The sequence below is a fragment of the Emys orbicularis genome, chromosome 2, assembly GCF_028017835.1.
Source record: "Emys orbicularis isolate rEmyOrb1 chromosome 2, rEmyOrb1.hap1, whole genome shotgun sequence".
NCBI classification, from domain to species: Eukaryota; Metazoa; Chordata; order Testudines; family Emydidae; genus Emys; species Emys orbicularis.
In genome coordinates, this window is record NC_088684.1 from 113,097,023 (window position 1) to 113,113,842 (window position 16,820).

General features: G+C 43.4%; 1 protein-coding gene across 1 annotated transcript; it reads right to left on the minus strand.

The window, feature by feature from the left end:
* Positions 1–1,844: 1,844 nt before the first annotated feature.
* Positions 1,845–16,213, minus strand: ATXN1 (ataxin 1). Its single transcript, XM_065399574.1, has 2 exons — positions 14,271–16,213; positions 1,845–2,495 (listed from the first exon to the last, which is right to left on the minus strand). Exons 1-2 carry the CDS (start codon positions 16,149–16,151, stop codon positions 1,965–1,967), a joined length of 2,412 nt encoding a protein of 803 aa, XP_065255646.1. The 5' UTR covers positions 16,152–16,213; the 3' UTR covers positions 1,845–1,964.
* Positions 16,214–16,820: the final 607 nt, after the last annotated feature.

Here is a 16,820-nt window from a genome sequence, read left to right on the forward strand (position 1 = left end):
ATGCAATGGGCTTCAGCTCACACCTGAAGTGCTTAGTACTTGCACCTCCCGTTGACAGGAACCAAAGGTGCACAGCACCTCTAAGGATCCGGCCCTACCTTTGTTTCAGATTACTGGGAACAAAAAAGACTTAACTGTCTGAAACCACCATTCCCTCTTACTGTTTTGTACCAAACTCTGAAATCAAGATTGTATTTCAACTGGAAAATGTCATTAAAACAACAAATAATAATAATAATAATAAAATAATATTTTTTTTTATAAAATCCTTCTTATGTATAGAGATGTCTTTTCTGGAAAACTCTCTCAATGTATCTGAAGAAAAATTCTCCGAGTTGTCCTGCTAGGACCTGGTTCTGTGCGACAGATATGGCAGAAAGACCAAAAATGAACTTTAAAAGGAACATAACTCTATAAAATGGCCTAGAGCTTAGGCAGGTTAGTAAATAATTGCTACATTTGTTTATGCTCTCTCAGTCCCCCTCCCTTCCCCACAACATTATTAGGTAAAAACTGCAGGAATACCACACAAATGATAAACTCAAGATGTGCAAATTGCAAGATTCTTTAAAGTCCATCTTTTTCAAAAACACTGGACAATAATGATTTTTTTCCTCTTTCTTTTTTCCTCTCTCTTATTCTTTTATTATCTGTCAGCTCGCATATGCCTTTAACTCTTTCTCAAGCATTAAAGTTTTAAAAGTGCCTCCTATTAAGTAGTCCTTTGTGGACAATGACTGTCACATACTAGTTCAATAATTCACATTCATCCCTTTGAAACCACATTAAAATTTCCAACATCTTGCTTGTGAGAAAACTCTACATAGTCATATGTAGTTAACAGTGTTGAATAGATTCTTTTTTCCCCCCTCAAACAGATTAAAGTGAGATACAGTACTTATTGAGTGTTAGACCAGGATGCTCGACAAGAAAGCGTGAACAGCATTTTAAGTGCTTAAAGACATTCTATGTTCATCTTCAACGTCCGATTCCTTGTGTCACACTGAATTTTGAAAAAAGTGGCACCAGTTGTCCATCGTCATGAACTAAAAACAGTACTAGAGTTAAAGACAAAGATTTGCAACCTAAATGCAAACAATTTATCTCTGCGCTCTCAAAGGGGCAGTACGTGTCTACCTTGTGGAAGCAAATGTCAATGGCATAACCTGATCAATTTATCTAACACTGCACAGAACCAGAAGTTTCCCCTTAGCTAGGGGACCCAACGAACTTTAGGCTTCCCTCACCCTGGCTATGTCATTAAGAAAAACTAGCAGTGTAACAATGCAAGCATAGAACCTTACTGAATGTTACACTCTGGCAATGGAACTGCACTAGCAAGCCGAAAAGAAACATTTGCGTGGCAGTCACTTTATGAATAAAATTCAGTGCAGTCGGACCCCCTGGGGGAAAATATATATACTGTAGAGCCTGGACTAAAAGTTGGTTTGATTGTGAAATGTGTCAAAGACTGTCTGATCCTTTTTTAATAATGTGTGTGTGTTGGGTTCTTAGTGTGCTCTTGGCGCGAGAGAACCTCCTAACGACCCAGCCAGGGAGCTGCAATCCCTCCTTGGGACTGAAACACACACAGTGCATACAGTGCAGTTTATCTCTGCTACAGTTCCTGTCTCGTCACCTCACAGAAAAAAGAACAGCTGGAGTCTGCTCTACACTAGGTGACAGAAAACAGGAGCCATGACAACACATTCATTTCCACTAAGGGTGCGTGAAGCAGATACTGCCCCTTCTGTAGCTCTCAATAAACCTAGTCACTGACAAAACACTTGTGGAAAAACATATGCACCTGTCTCCTGCATAATACCAGCTGCAACTATAACAAGGTTATAACATAAACCTAAAATAAGATGATAACATGTAAATACTGGGTTATTTAGTCTACAGTACAGTAATCTGGATAAAAATGACAAGGGATAGCCTAATTTCCTTTCCCCAAACAGCCTTTACTTGCCTACATTAGATCGACCTTCAATGCAAATTTTAACCTCCTGAGGAATAAAAGAAGGCTTGGGAAGAGTCAAAGGTGGTTCCTCTTCTGATTTCTCTAGTTTCCGTGTTTCAGGGGCCGACCACCTCCTCTTCCTCGTCGCCGTGGGCTTGCTGGGTTCTGTTTTGGTGAGCAAAGGTGCTGCAGGCAATCCTATTTTGTCCAGAAACTTCAGTTCACCATTCTCAGATAACATCTGTGCACTTCCCTGATTAATACCATTTTCCTGCTCCACATACCTGTGTCTACTTCCAGCTAGACTGTCATTCTTTGAGTGCTTCAGCAAGATACTAGCTGAATCCATGGGCTGGCCCTTTTTAATAGAGCCATTCTTCAGATTCTTGAGAGTAAGCGATATGCAGACATCCCCAACTGAGAGTTTGGAACATGGCAAATCAAAGAGGTGGCTGGTTCTCTCAGGGCAGCAGGACGACCAGCCTTGTCCAAATACAAAAAAAGGGTATTCGACCAAGACTTCAACACTGACCTGTAGAAAGAGAAGAAAACGAGAGGGGGGGGGGGAGAGAGAGAGAGAGAGAGAACATGAATATGAAAACACTGATCCACTATAGTATGTGCTCAGTACACATACAGTTAAGGTCAGCTCTTTAGTTTTAGCTGGAGAGACTGATAAATATGTGCACTGTAAAAGCTTATTCAGTATCCATAATGACAGGTTTCAGAGTAGCAGCCGTGTCAGTCTGTAATGTCACTACACTGGACATTAAACTTAAGGTTAATGCCCTTTTAACAAGGACAAACAATTCCTCTGAGACTGGCCAATCTACAGCACAAAACCACAACAGTGTTTGAGCCTTATCTTTATCATCTGCTCAACAACATGCAATGAAGCTTGGGCATAAACAGTTCGGATACCATTTATTAATCTTTTATTCACTGTGCATTTATTTTGTATAGCCTGCCATTCACATTTACCTTAATCCTTAGAAGATGAGGTTACTCACCTTGTGCACTAACTGGAGTTCTTCAAGATGTGTGTCCCTGTGGGTGCTCCACTTTAGGTGTGCATGCGCCCCTGCACCTTTGATCGAAGCATTCTGGTAGCAATGCCTGTTCTGCCAGTTCATGTGCCCTACACATCCTCATGCCCAGTACTGAGGCTATTACAGGGCTGTGTGGGCGAGCTGCCCTCAGTTCCTTCTCTACTGTAAAGCCACAGAGGCAGCTCCGAAGCAGAGGGTGGAGGACAGGTAGTACAGCACCCATCAGGACACACCTCTGAAAGAACTCCAGTTACTGCACAAGGTGAGTAACTTCTTTGAGTAAGTGTCCCTGTGGGTGCTCCACTTTAGGTGACTCCCAAGCAGTAACCCTTTAAGGAGGTGGGAGTTTTGGAAAGGGTCCATCACTGAAGAAAGAACTGCATTGCCTAATACCACATCTGATCTTGCAGTGTGAATTAGGGCACAATGGTTGGAAAACGTGTGCACCGAGGACCAGGTTGGAGCCCTGCAGATTTCAGCAACTGGAACATCTTTGAGTAGAGCTACTGATATAGACTGGTCTAGTAGAGCATGCAGTCACTTTTAGGGGAGGTGTAACCTCAGCAAAGCCACAGCAGGCAATAATCTGTTTAGAAAGTCTTTGAGTGTTGATAGGCATTCCCTTAATGCTATCTGCAACAGAAACAAAAAGAGGCTTGGGGTCTTCCTGAATGGCCTAGTCCTGTCCAAGAAAAAGGCTAACACTTGCTTAATATCTAGCAAACTGACGTGGTTTAGGGAAAAAATGGAAGGTGACTAGTTTGGTTGATATGAAATTGAGAGGAAACCTTAGGTAAGAACTTTGGATGAGGTCATAAAAATACCTTCTCCTTGGGGAACAAGGGAGAATCTGCCATTAGAGCCCGTATCTCCCTAACCCTTCAAGAAGAAATGATGGTCACCAAGAAGGCAGTCTTCATAGACAGATGCAGCAGCAAGCACATAGCTAATGGCTCAAGAGGTTGTTTCATGAGATGGTTAAGAAACGGGTTGAGATCCCAAAGCAGTGTAGGGGCTCTAATTTGCAGAAAAAGATAGATAAGTCCTGGAATTTCATTGCAGTCAGATGAGCAAATACTAAGAAACCTACTGGCACATGGAAAGCTGTTATTGCCGCTAGGCGAACCTTGCTGGGAACTCACAGAAAGGCCTGGATATTTCAATTCCAATAGGAAATCCAAGACTGACGAAAGAGATGACTGGATAGGAGAAAGATGGTGCCAGTTACACCAAAGGTTATATCGTCTCCATTTCTGAAGGTAGGTCTAGTAAATTCCTTTAATGGTATCTTTTGTACTTCTGCTGAACATGTGGTCTATTGAGGAACAAAACTTGTAGTTGCAGGATGTTCAGATTGGGGTGAAGTATCTGACCCACATCGTGAGACAACAGTTGAGGTTTATTTGGGAGGGCAAAAGATGAGTTTGATGAAACAAGGAAACCAAACTTATCTTGGCCAAGTTGATGCAATCAAAATGACTTTGGCTCGGTCTTGTCTGATTTTTGATAAGGACCTTAAGAGCAATGGAGTTAGAGGACATGCATAGAAAAGACACTTTGCCCAGGTAATGAGGAAAACAACTCCTAGAGATTGGCAATTGAACCCCCCTCTGGAAAAGAATTTCCTTCATTGTTTGTTGGCTGCCATGGCAAAAAGGTCGACCTCTGGAAATACACAAACTAAAAATATTTTGTTGAGGACTCAAGAGTCCAACTCCTATTCGTAATTTAGGGAGAACTATTTCCTTGGGTCATCTGACATGGTGTTTTGTATACCCGCAAGGTAAGAAGCTGAGATGACTATCCAATTGGCTATGCACCAGTTCCACACATTTATCACTTCAGTGCAGAATGAGGGGGAATGTGCTCTGCTCTGACGATTGATATGTTGTCTGTCATGATACTGATGGACTTGTTTTTGAGTAGAGGAAGAAAGTGGAGGAAAGCATTTCTGACCACTCTTAGTTCCAACAGATTGATGTGCAAGTGCTGTTCCTGTTGTGGCTATTTCCTTGGACTGCGTGAGGACCCAAATGTGTTCCCCATCCCAAGAGGGAAGCATCCAATGTTAATATGATTGTAGGAGGATTCTGGTTGAACAGGATTACTGCACAAATTTTGGATGGATTCATCCACCAGTTGAGTGACTGTAGGACCTTAATGGGTACAGATACCTGCTTGTTTAGACTGTTTGTTGGGTACATGAACAGTCCTGAGCCACCCCTGGAGACATTGAAGATGCAACCTGGCATTTTGTGTCACAAAAACACAAGCTGTCATGTGTCCCAGGAGTTGCAGACATGTCCTTGCTGGAACTTGAGGGATGAGCTACGTTCTTTGTATAAGTGTCTTTAGAGCAGAGAACCCGTCGAGAGGGAGATAAGCTCTGCCTATTATTGAATCTAGAAGCACTCCTATAAAGAGAATTTCTTGTGTAGAAGTCAAGATGGATTTCTCTAGTTTTATCAGCAGGCCTAGACTTCGGATTAGTGAAGTTGTTGTTCAAACTGCCAACCATATCTCCTGATATGACCAACCCTTGAGGAGCCAATTGTTGAGGTAGGGAAAGAAAGCCAATCCTAGACAACAGAGGTAGGCAGCTACGACCTCCATGATTCTAAAACATCCTTGGGGCGGATAATTGGCTGAAGAATAGGTCCTGGTACTGGTAATAATTATGATTGAGAGTGAAACGAAAAAATCTTTTGTTAGAAGGCTGAATCGCTATGCGGAAGTATGCATCTTTGAGGGAGGGAATTACAGCTGCTAGGGACACCATCTTGAATTTCAGATGTCTGACATGCTTGTTCAATTGCCTAAGACCTAGTCTCAGCCTCCAACCCTCATTTTTTCTTGGGTATCAGAAAATATCTTGAATAGAACCTTTTCCCCCTGTGCTGAAGTGGGATTGGCTATATGGCTCCCAGACTTAGGAGGAGTGATGAGATCTCGTGTGTCAGCAATTGCTCATGAGGGGTCCCTAAAGAGGAATGGAGAAGGAGGTTGGAAGGGCAGAGTGGACGAAAATTGGATAGTATAACCCTAAGTAATGGCCTCCAATACACATCTGTCCGATGTTACAGCCTCCCATGCTTGATGAAATAGAGAGAGGTGGTGTCCAAATTGAGGAAGGGAGGTTGTGTTGTGCAGCTGATTAAACCTGGCCATTGGTCTGGACTTGACCAAACCATCAAAACTGATGACTGGACAATGTTGAAGACTGAGATGAAGCAGTTGAGGTAGGTGAAAGGGATTTTTTGTGCTGTCTTCCCCTTGGAAGTTCTTGGTGACTGTGATCTCGATGATGATGAGACAGGCATGGAGGGTCCCTGTACAGGGAAGTTCTCTGTACCTGGGTCCAAAGCCTGCTCCATCATTAATAATCTATACTTAATTTCCCTGTTTTTACTGGATCTTACTTTAAAAGAAGAGCAGATTTTACACTTGCTGGGAATGGCAGAGTCTCCCAAGCAACAAATGCAGTGGGAGTGCCTGTCACTAGCAGGGATTACTTCTTGACAAGAGAGGCACTGTTTAAATCCCGGGTAGAAAGCATCCCCGATGGAAGAAAAATTGTTCCAACCCCTCAACAGAGGAAAAACAAAAAAACAAAAATGTACTATTTATTTACTTTAAGAAAAGAAAAACGGAACAAACGTTCCAACTATAAGGTACTAAGCCTATTACTACTAAGAGCTAATTATAAAGCCAAAACACTAATAAAAAGAGGGAAACGGGTACAAAGCAAACAGTCACATGCTAGACTACATCTCTGGCCAAAGACGGTTGAGAAGGAACTGAGGATGGTTCACCCAGCCAGCCCTATATAGCCTCTGTATGGGGCGGGAGGATGTGTAGGGCGCATGTGCCAGCAGAACAGACATTGCTACCAGAGCACACGCACACCTGAAGTAGAGCACTAACAGTGGCACTATTCAAAGAACAACTCTGGTATCTTCCTGAATGTCAACCAAATGAATGTTTATAGGAAGACTAGCATGGCTAGGGCATAGGATGGAGAGAGAAGAGATGTGTTTTATTCCCAGCTCTGCCACTGACCTGCTGGGCGACCTTGTACAGGTCAGTTAACTTCTCTGTGCCAGTTTCTCCATTTGAATAATAAGTATAATGATATTTACCCTCCTTGTACAATGGTTTGAGATTTGCAGATTTACAATCTAATTTATGGCATGGTATCAATAACAGCTGTCATGAACTCATGTTCCCAAGTGTGATGCAGAGAGAGAGAGCTGTCACTCTAAACCCTCCTTCCTTCTCCTCTCACATGTAAACCCTCCCCCAAATCCTGCTTCTCCTGTTCCATTATCTCCAAAAATATCCTTTGTTCTATTCCAGCTGCCCCAACACCAGCATATTGCTTGGTAATCTCCACTTCTCTCCTCGCTAGTCTATCCCAAATGCCGCTGACAGGTCTGACAATACTTTTTAGAGCAGTCTGTCAATAAAGAATTACAAACAACAACAAAAATTGTAGGTGTAACCAACATCTATCAATGGATTATGACTTGTGTTATGCAGGAGATCAGACTAGATAATCATAATGGTCCCTTCTGGCCTTAAACTCTATCAATCAATGAATTATAGATGGTATATACCAACCATTGCTACTTCAGAATATAGAAAGTATTCCAGAGCCAAGATTTTCAAGGTTATATACAAGGAACTAAATAAGTGGCTTGGAATTCAACAGTGCTGAGGGACCAGTAGCTTGTGATGACCTGAATGGAAGCTGCTGGCTGTACAGTGCATATCTAGATGTGGATCAACCGGCTGACTTTGAATCTACTAGTCTATTAGTTCTCTTTGATTTTACTACCTCATCTCTATATCTTTCCTTCTTCTCTTCTATTTCTTTTGGTCTTCTTTCATTTTCTCTCAAACATGCCCCATGTACTCTCCCCAAAGGGGTATTTCTTGTTCAGTGAAACGTATATCTGCTCACTGACTCCCATCTTCAGCTGGATGTAAGCAATGCTTGCATTACATGTCTAACTACTTTCTACAGGGTTTAATATGTAAGCATGTACTTAACATGTAATTCATTAAAACCGCCCTCCAAAATTGCAGGTGGTGATCTTAAATAACAAAGATGGCAGGATGCTAACCACTGAGGTATTTCTGTGGTTCAGTAATGATATTCAAACAAACAGGATATAGCTCTTTGTTACAGATGGGACACATTTTAGAAAGAAAGAAGAAAACTAGGAACTGCCTCTGTTTTAGACAACTGCCAGTAAAAAAAAAAAAAAAAACCTGGGTTAAAAAGATAGCCCATTTTCATAAGCAATGAAACTTTAGTCCCTCCCCAAAGTGGGGCTTGAGTGAACATGTCCTGCATTTTTTGCTTGTGCATAAGATTTTTTTTTAAAAAGGTGACTCCATCTGAGTCACCCGGCCTTGCTGTATTTTCTTAGGAGAGAAGCGAGACTGTTTTAAAATCATGTCTCCATGTTTCTAGCATTTAAACAATAAAGCAAGAAAATAAAATGTACGTCCCTCTTGAAGCACATCTGAAGGTGCTGCTGAGATTCTTTATATCCCAGTGTTGTGAAAATCATTTATGAAAACAGTCAAATTCTTTGACTCTCTTGAAAAGTTATCTTTGAATGTTTCATCTAAATCATGTAATTGTTTTAATTCACAGTCTGACTCATTTTTTAGTGGAAGCAATTTCCGTTGTTCAGGAAACACGCCCTGGCACTGGAATGCCTGTGATACACGCTGAGAACGCCAGTTTAGATGAAATGTCACCCTCATCACTCAGACTGCAGTGGATTTTACACAGCAACGCAGACATGGAAGAACTTTAGGTTTGCGGCTCATTGCTATAGTTCCTTTAACAAACAAAGTAGAAACTACCTAGTACAAGGGGTGCAGCTGGTTAATTTGTGGACTGAATGTCTAGTTTCTGGCCAAGTTTCTTCCTCCTTTGTGTATTAAAGCCTGATTGAGCTACTTTGGCCACTTTTAATGGTCCCAAAGATCAGTCCAGCTACAAACGTGGAACATGGAAAATAAAGGCACAAATGCTTTAAGATAATATATGTGTCATACCATCATTCTCCGCTTATGCTGCTGTATGAGAGCCCAATCCTGTGAAGGACTGAGCACCCTCATCTTCCATTAAAGTCCATAGGGGTTTGGGGAGCTCAGCATCCCATACAAGAGTGTAATTCACCCAGTTCCAGAGAGGCAGTGCAAGGCCCTCTGCTCTCCGCCAGCCCAGTGCTGGGGCTGTGCGGAGGGGAGTGGTGCCTCTTCACCCTCTCAGTGCTGAGGAAGGGTGTCAGTGCAGAGCTAGTGTGGAGGACAGTAAATGGGAGTGAGCTGAGGAAGCTGATCAAGCTGGGTTAGCCTTACTTGGATTCCCCCCCTGCACTGTCACTCCTCTCCCCTTGAGGAGGCGGCAGGATATTGAAGGCAGCAGCCTGTGAGAAGAGCATGGCAGCACCACTCTGAGGGAACTGTGCTGCCATGGGAGAAAGGGGTCTAGCTTGCACTGCGAAAGCATTGGGTCTGCGCACACACACACACACACACACACACACACACACACACACACACACACACACACAAACACACACACACACACACACACACACACTCTCTCTCTGCCCGTTGGGAGTCTCCCAAGATGGGTGCAGGCCCAAGACATGAATGTTTCTGGAACATTAAATTCCCTGCCTGCCCAAGAAGGGAACCCTCCCTCCCACCCCCCAGGATAGAACAACTAGGAAAAAAGTCTGGAGGCTGAAAGTCAGGGAGTTTTCTGGCTATCATGTGGCAAAATTCTGCCAGACAGAGTATCCGTCCCTCAGTTTCATTGGTTTGTATGTGGATTACAAATTTGTAATGGTTGTCTGCTGTGGACATAGGATACACAGGCCCTCCTTCTACTGGGCCCTTGTTATCCACAATGGGTATGGTGGTTTCTGCTCCAACCTTTCTAACATGTGGGCCCTACAACACCTTTCTTACCCAGTGACTTCTGGAATCTTAGTGCCACTATGCTCTCCAGACGGGGTCAGAAGAGTGGCATCCTGGAGAGAGAAACAACCCTAGCACTGGAGGGATCACAGATCGAGCTCTTCACAAATCTGTGATCCCAAACCTGACTAGCACTGGGGAATTAAACAATGATTCACAAGGAAAGCAACTTCTGTTTGCCAGTGCCACACAGGGCCTTGAGTGCTGCCCTTTCAGAAGCTAAGAGAACAGAGTAACAAATTTAAACATGCAATACAGCCTCCCTATCATTCACAGGAATATACAATTACTGCCCCTCTGACCAGAGAACAATGAAGTACAGATCACAGGAGCATATGACAGAGAACGCGCTCCATCTGTAGCAGAAAACAATCTAATTCCCTCTTATTTCTGTTGCCGTGTGCCAAGGCTAATTGAAAGTGGAGAGCAAAGCAACAGAAATAGTGACTGATTTGTGTGTGCAGAAATGGATGGAAAGCTAGACTGGATGAAGCACTTAAAATATACTTAAGGGAACAATGCTACGCTGGTGCAGGGATGGACTAGATGACCTAATAGGGCTTTGCCATCTTGAATTTCTATGATTCTACTAAAAACCAGAGATGGTGAAGAATGTGTTCATCATTTTCTTCTTTTGAACTGTACTTTAGTTTCCTCAGGAGACAACATTGCAGCACATTGTTCCATAACAATAATCAGTAACCAAAACCTTTTTTTTAAAAGCCAGCACTTTAGAAGAGTTATTTTGCTTCCACAGTATGTATTGATCTAGTGTAAGTACAGGTGAACTACTGTACATCTTCTGTTTCCTTCTAAGGCTGCTCCTTGCAGCAAGGAAAAAGACAGGCTATGATGATGTGTGAGCTGTTAACAGAGTAACATTAAGAATTATAAATGATGTTCCAAATCTTTAGGTCTCTTTTCAGGCAAAACTCCCATTTGACTCCAGCGTGACAAGGACTGCACAAAACAAAGTAAGGAAGGATCTCCAGGCTTGGTTCAATAAAAATAAATATAGGAAATGATGTAATCAGAATAGAATAGTGTGGTCAGGCAGATTGAGCATGATATTGGGAACCACAGATGCTGGATTTCTAAGGACAGCTCTTCCACTGCATTCCTGTGTAGCTCTAGATAAATTACTTAATCTTTTTTTCCAGGTTTCCAAATCTACGAAGTGAGGATAAAAATACTTTATTACCTACTCCACAGATATGGTGCGAGGATTAGTTAATTTTTGTACAGACTCTGAAGATGTGAATTCACCATTACTCTAATTAGCTCCCAGAAGTCATCGGGAGGAGTATATTTAAATGGCAGCTGATTATAACAACATTATTTTTAGATTATATTAATACTCTATATTTTAAATTATATTAATATCATAATTAGGCCCCCAGAATACACTGGAGGGCCTATACTTATAAATGAGAGCTAATTGTAAAAAAATATTACAGTCATAATACTTTATTATAATTAGCTCCTATTTAAATATACTCCCCCAATGTATTCTGGGAGCTAATATATATTCTACATATAGGAATATCAGAATGTGGGGCTGTTACTATTCTATATATATGTAGCAAGAATAACTTCTGTCCTCTCAACACAAAACTAAATCCTCTTCATATTGTATATTTCCTAACAGTAATGGTTGTGTACCTACTAATGAGGTTAAAATGCTTTTAAATATCTAAGTTACACTGTGGATGAGGTCATCAGAGACTTCAGACACACTGAGATGAAACATCTCCCTAACCAGGCAAATTCAAATCAGAGAATTACTTGCTGCTATACTGGGACACGGCTGATCTGGGAAGAGACCCAAGTTCTGGAATCTACAGGAAACCTAAATTAAACCCACATTTTAATCCTATCTCTACGTGACTCTTTCTGAATTCTGGAAGCATCCCTTGTGGGAAACACAGCTGGTGGAGTATTTTAACTGGAATGTCGTCAGCCGGATTCTTATAGGCTTCTTGAGAAGTTGACACTTCACTGGATGAGACTGTGCCTTGCAGTTTTGTTTTTATAGCCAGCAACTGAATATGGTTTCTACCAGATGATGGCACTCTATCCTTCTGCAAGGGAGCTCTTCCCAGTGTGCAGCATTACAACACATTGGCTACACTGACATATCTGTGAACAAGACATGACATAAATGCTACCTACTAATTTGTACCTCTTCTGCTGGTGCAGAGACCAGTGGTCTGGCTGGAGAGGGAGAGAAATGAGAGCAAGATGAAAATTGCAGATGGGAAATTACTATCTTTGAAATCTCATTATTCTAAGCAACAATTTATAAACAAATTATAATAACCGGTTCTGATCCAGGGACTGTTTTTCTGATCATGAAGCCGAAGAAGAGATGTGAGGCTCTAAGCCTACACTGCAATGATATCACTGGGGATTTGAAGGCTGTAAACGAAAAGCAATTCTGTGGATCCTCCTTATGTCTCTTAAAGTGATACTGTTAATATAAAAACATATATAATAAAAAAAACAATATACTCACCTCCTTATATGGATTACTGATAATACCAGAAGCCCCAATGCATAAATGGGAACACAACTGCACACCTAATTTGCATGCTCAGTTACCTGAGTGGCGGATCATATATAGGAACCCGCTTGTACGCAGGCAGTTATGGAAGCACAGGCCTTGGATTGTTAAAACCAAAAGAATTTCAGAGCTCTAATCTACTCCTCAACAATGATGTTGTTTGTTTCCCTTCTACAACTCACTCATTTTGGAAAGCAATACTGTACTAAACCAGTTAGTTTCTGGTCCATCTCTCTTTGTGATGCTCACGGACCAGCCACCATTGTGCAGCATCTGGGTTCTGAACACCGCAGAGAAATATTTAAAACCAAATCTAAACCACTTACACTGAGATTTGTTTTGCTTTTCAAAAAATAACCCAAATACTTCTCTGAACTAAACTGCTATCTAATTGATCTCATCTATTCCCCTGCTCATCACTGCGGAATCTGAGCTACTTGGATAGTGGACAGTATCAAATTAACGGCTTATGACCATTGAACTCTGGGTCCGAAAGGCCCGTTGCAAAGTTACAATTTCCTTCTTTACAATGCAAGCCAGTATGACGCAAAGTGAAGAAGTGTGGGTAGCCTAGGTTCTGGGATGATTTTTCTTTTAACATTTCCCTTGAACACACAGCATGAGAGCTCTGCAGCACTTCAACCATCATAACCAAAATCTGAATGACACTCTGTGTAGCGTTTCAGTGCCTTCAATGTGTGAGCGAAAGCATTCCAAGAAAGCTCCACGTTTCAAGCCATGGAAATTCACAGCCTTGTCCCCTCTTTACCCCTCAGAGACAGTTTTTCATTTGAGACTGAATGGTACTGGAGCCTTCTGAAGCAGGAATCAGTCAAAACTAAAACTCAGCTGTCAGATTGAAAAGCATATGCTTTTTGAGGTTTAAACTGAGTAATTTTACCTTTTAATACCACTAGGATCATGGCTCAGATTTGATCCTTTCTTTGGTTAGAAAGTACAATGGGGCCTGTTCCCAATAATATCACTGCCTACAGTCCCAGTGCATAGGGCAATGGATTAGACACTCAGAGACCTGGATTCTATTCCTGCGTCTGGCACTGACCTGCTTTGTGACCTTGGGCAAATCCCTTCTGTGCTTCTGCTTCCCCTGCCGCCTTTTGTCTATCCTTTCTATTTAGATTGCACACTATTCAGACCGGGGACCATTCTTTTACTATGTGCAGTGCAGCTCTGAATGTTGGTTGGGACCATGTGGCATTATCCTAATACAAAGAAGTAATAGTACTAATGCCTACAGATTTGCAATATGATCTGGGTTGTTGAGCTAACAATTTGAAACAAGTACACAAATGATTCCTTCCCCCAGGCATAGTCAAACCATAAGATGATTCTCCTCTTTCCCCAGCGTTACTCTGGTGTAACTTCACCGACTTAAACTGAGTTTAAACTGGTAGTGAGAGGAGAATCAGGTCCTGTAGTTTCCCAAAACAAGATCTACCATTGCATAAAATGGGCCTGATTTATTACTGGTATAACTTCACTGGCACCGTACAAGGGGTGACTTTGGGCCAGTGAGATCTCTAACGTGGCATGCGCTGTTAGGTGTGTGCCAGATGAAGAACTAAGAACACAACTCCCTCTTGGAAGGCGCCATAAGGTAAGTTGTTTCCAGGAAGATAGAATTGGTATCTTTCCACCTACGCCCACAATTTGCAATGCTCATTACCTGTGCTCGATGCTCTCCAACTGCAAACTGTATCACAGCAATGCCTGGGTTATGGCTGTCTTCAATCCTCTCCACTGTGCTGGAGTCTATTTTCAGGTCATTGCTAATTTCTGCACTCTGTATAAAGTCTTCTGTTTTTAAGTCCTCTACTTTCTTCAGCTCCCCATTGGCCAACTGAATGATTGACCCTTTCATGAAGTAAGGAGGCAGTGTAGGAGGAGCTGCGGCTGGAGAAGCTACGGACTGCACCACCGGGAGGTGGATCTGGGCCTGCACCACGGCTGCCTGGTAGGCCGGCTGGGTTGCTAGCGACTCAGCACTGTAATTCTCACTCTTAGGAATGGTGGTAGTGACAAATGTATGAGGCACTGCTGCAAACTGGGGAGATGAAGTGACTATAGCAGGTGCTACTCCTGATGATTCAACGTCTGCATTGCCAACTGGTATAAGCAGGGGCTGGGTGCCAGGGATCACCAGGTGCTGTGGCAGGTTTCCAGGGTAACCAATTGCTTGCTGCTGACTGCTCAGATAGCCAATTACCGGTGGCTGGGTCCCGGCATAGAAGGCTGTCGCAGGCAGCCCGACAGGGAGTTGCTCTGAGGCGCTGTGGGTGGTCTGAATGACAGTGTGGGGGGACAGCGTGGCGACTGCTTTCACCCCCTCGTGGCCCATAGTCTGTTGCGGAGATAAAGCATAAGACCTGTGGGCTGGCTTTCCTAAATGCAGGTTTCCCTTGTCGTTGAGGACTGAGGGAGGAGTTTCTCTGTTGGTGGCCTGCTGTACCTCCATCTCCGTAATAGGTGTGCTGCTGTTCGGTACAACCATAACAGAGGCCCTGATGCCTGAGGAATCCCGTGCACTGTACTCAGCAGGACTTGAGTGCACCACCACATGTCTGGTCTCATAATGATGAGGAGCTGGTTTATTGCCTGCTTTGACTAGACTCACATCTCCAGAGGGCGACAGGCCGTACCTCCTGCTTTTCTCGATCTCTCCATTCAGTATTTCCTTCGCCTGCATTGCCTGCAGCCTGCTGCTCTCGGCTTTCTTGGTAGAATCCCTCGTGACAAAGTGGCCCCCGGAGTCCGAGTACTGCACCACCACTTGGGAGGAGGGGCCGAGGGTGAGGGTGTGTGGAATCGCCGTTTGGTGGGGATGCAAATGGACTGGGATGGTCGGAGGAGACACATTTCTGACCGCGCTCTGGGGAGAGCTGGAAATGTGGACATACTGGTTTTGCTGGGTCGGTGGAGGAGACCCTGCTGCAATCAATCCAGGTGTCCTGACTAGATGCTGCTCAACTTTGTGCCCCTGCTGACTTAAGCTGCTCATGCTGGCCAGGAAAGTGGAATAAGCCTCCAGCTGGGAACGCTGGGATGGAGTGGTTGCAACAGCAGTGGCAGAGGCTGCCGCACAAGTTGCGGAATTGGCTGTCGGGGAAATCAACTGGGAGGGGATGAATCCGGCGTATGGTCCACTGTACTGGGGCCCAACGAACTGGAAAGTGTGCTGCAGGTGCGTGTACTGCACCGGGGATACAGGCGTCCCTGACTGTGAGAGTGCGGGCGAGTACACTGTGGGAAGTGTTGTTGAGACTGGAACGGACCTGGGAGCACTCGGTGGGGAATAGTCCATTCCTGTAGACGGTGCTTTGTGTAAACCCTGCTGCAAGCCAATTTCCACTGAACTCCCTCCAGTCCGGTGCCTTCCACCCATGCTGCTCTGGCTGCTGGGTGTACTGGAGAGCCATGTTAAGTTGTCCGTGCGGTGGTTTTCGTTCGGCAGGACCACTGGCTTCACCTCGGAGGGCAGGCTGGTGGTGGGGATTTCTCGCTTTTTGGGCGGCAGGCATTCATTGCTCCTCTCTTGGTTGGATTTCATCTTTCGCCGTCCCCCCTCCACTGTTCTTGCTTCACTGTCTGGCTGGTTCTGATTTCAGTCTGATAAATGGAAAGTCACATTTGATTTCTGAAGGGGATCCAGTGACTTCATGAGGAATCATCTCCCTGTGAGCACAATGCTCCAGCAGCTGCTCTGGATTCTGGAACGAGAAAGAGGGGGAAAGGGAAATCAAGGTATTAGCACTGGGGGGGAAAAAATGCTCTACAAAATTAAGACCAGACCTTTAGTGCTGCATGCACTCCAAGGATCCGTTTATTGCTATACTGTAAAAGCAGCTAAACACTGGACATATCAATTAACACATCATGAAAATGATTAAGACAAATCAAAACTCAAAGTACATAATTTTCAACAGTTAACAGTGGTAACTTATTTCTTAACACCCGGAGGCTCCTTCTTTCTTCTTCTGTGAAAAAGCCTTGTGTTTTCAAAATATATATTTCATTCTCCTCTCTCACCCTCCAACCCCCATAAACGATTGTATGATCCACCAGAGTGTGTTGTACAGCATGGGATCACTGCACTATCTCACGTGCTATATGACAGGGAGATCTGAAGAACTCACATGGAAAATATTTACATTAGCAACAAGTAGCTGTTAGCAGTGTATAAGTAAGGTGCATTACTTCTGAACTCTTATGCCTCTGA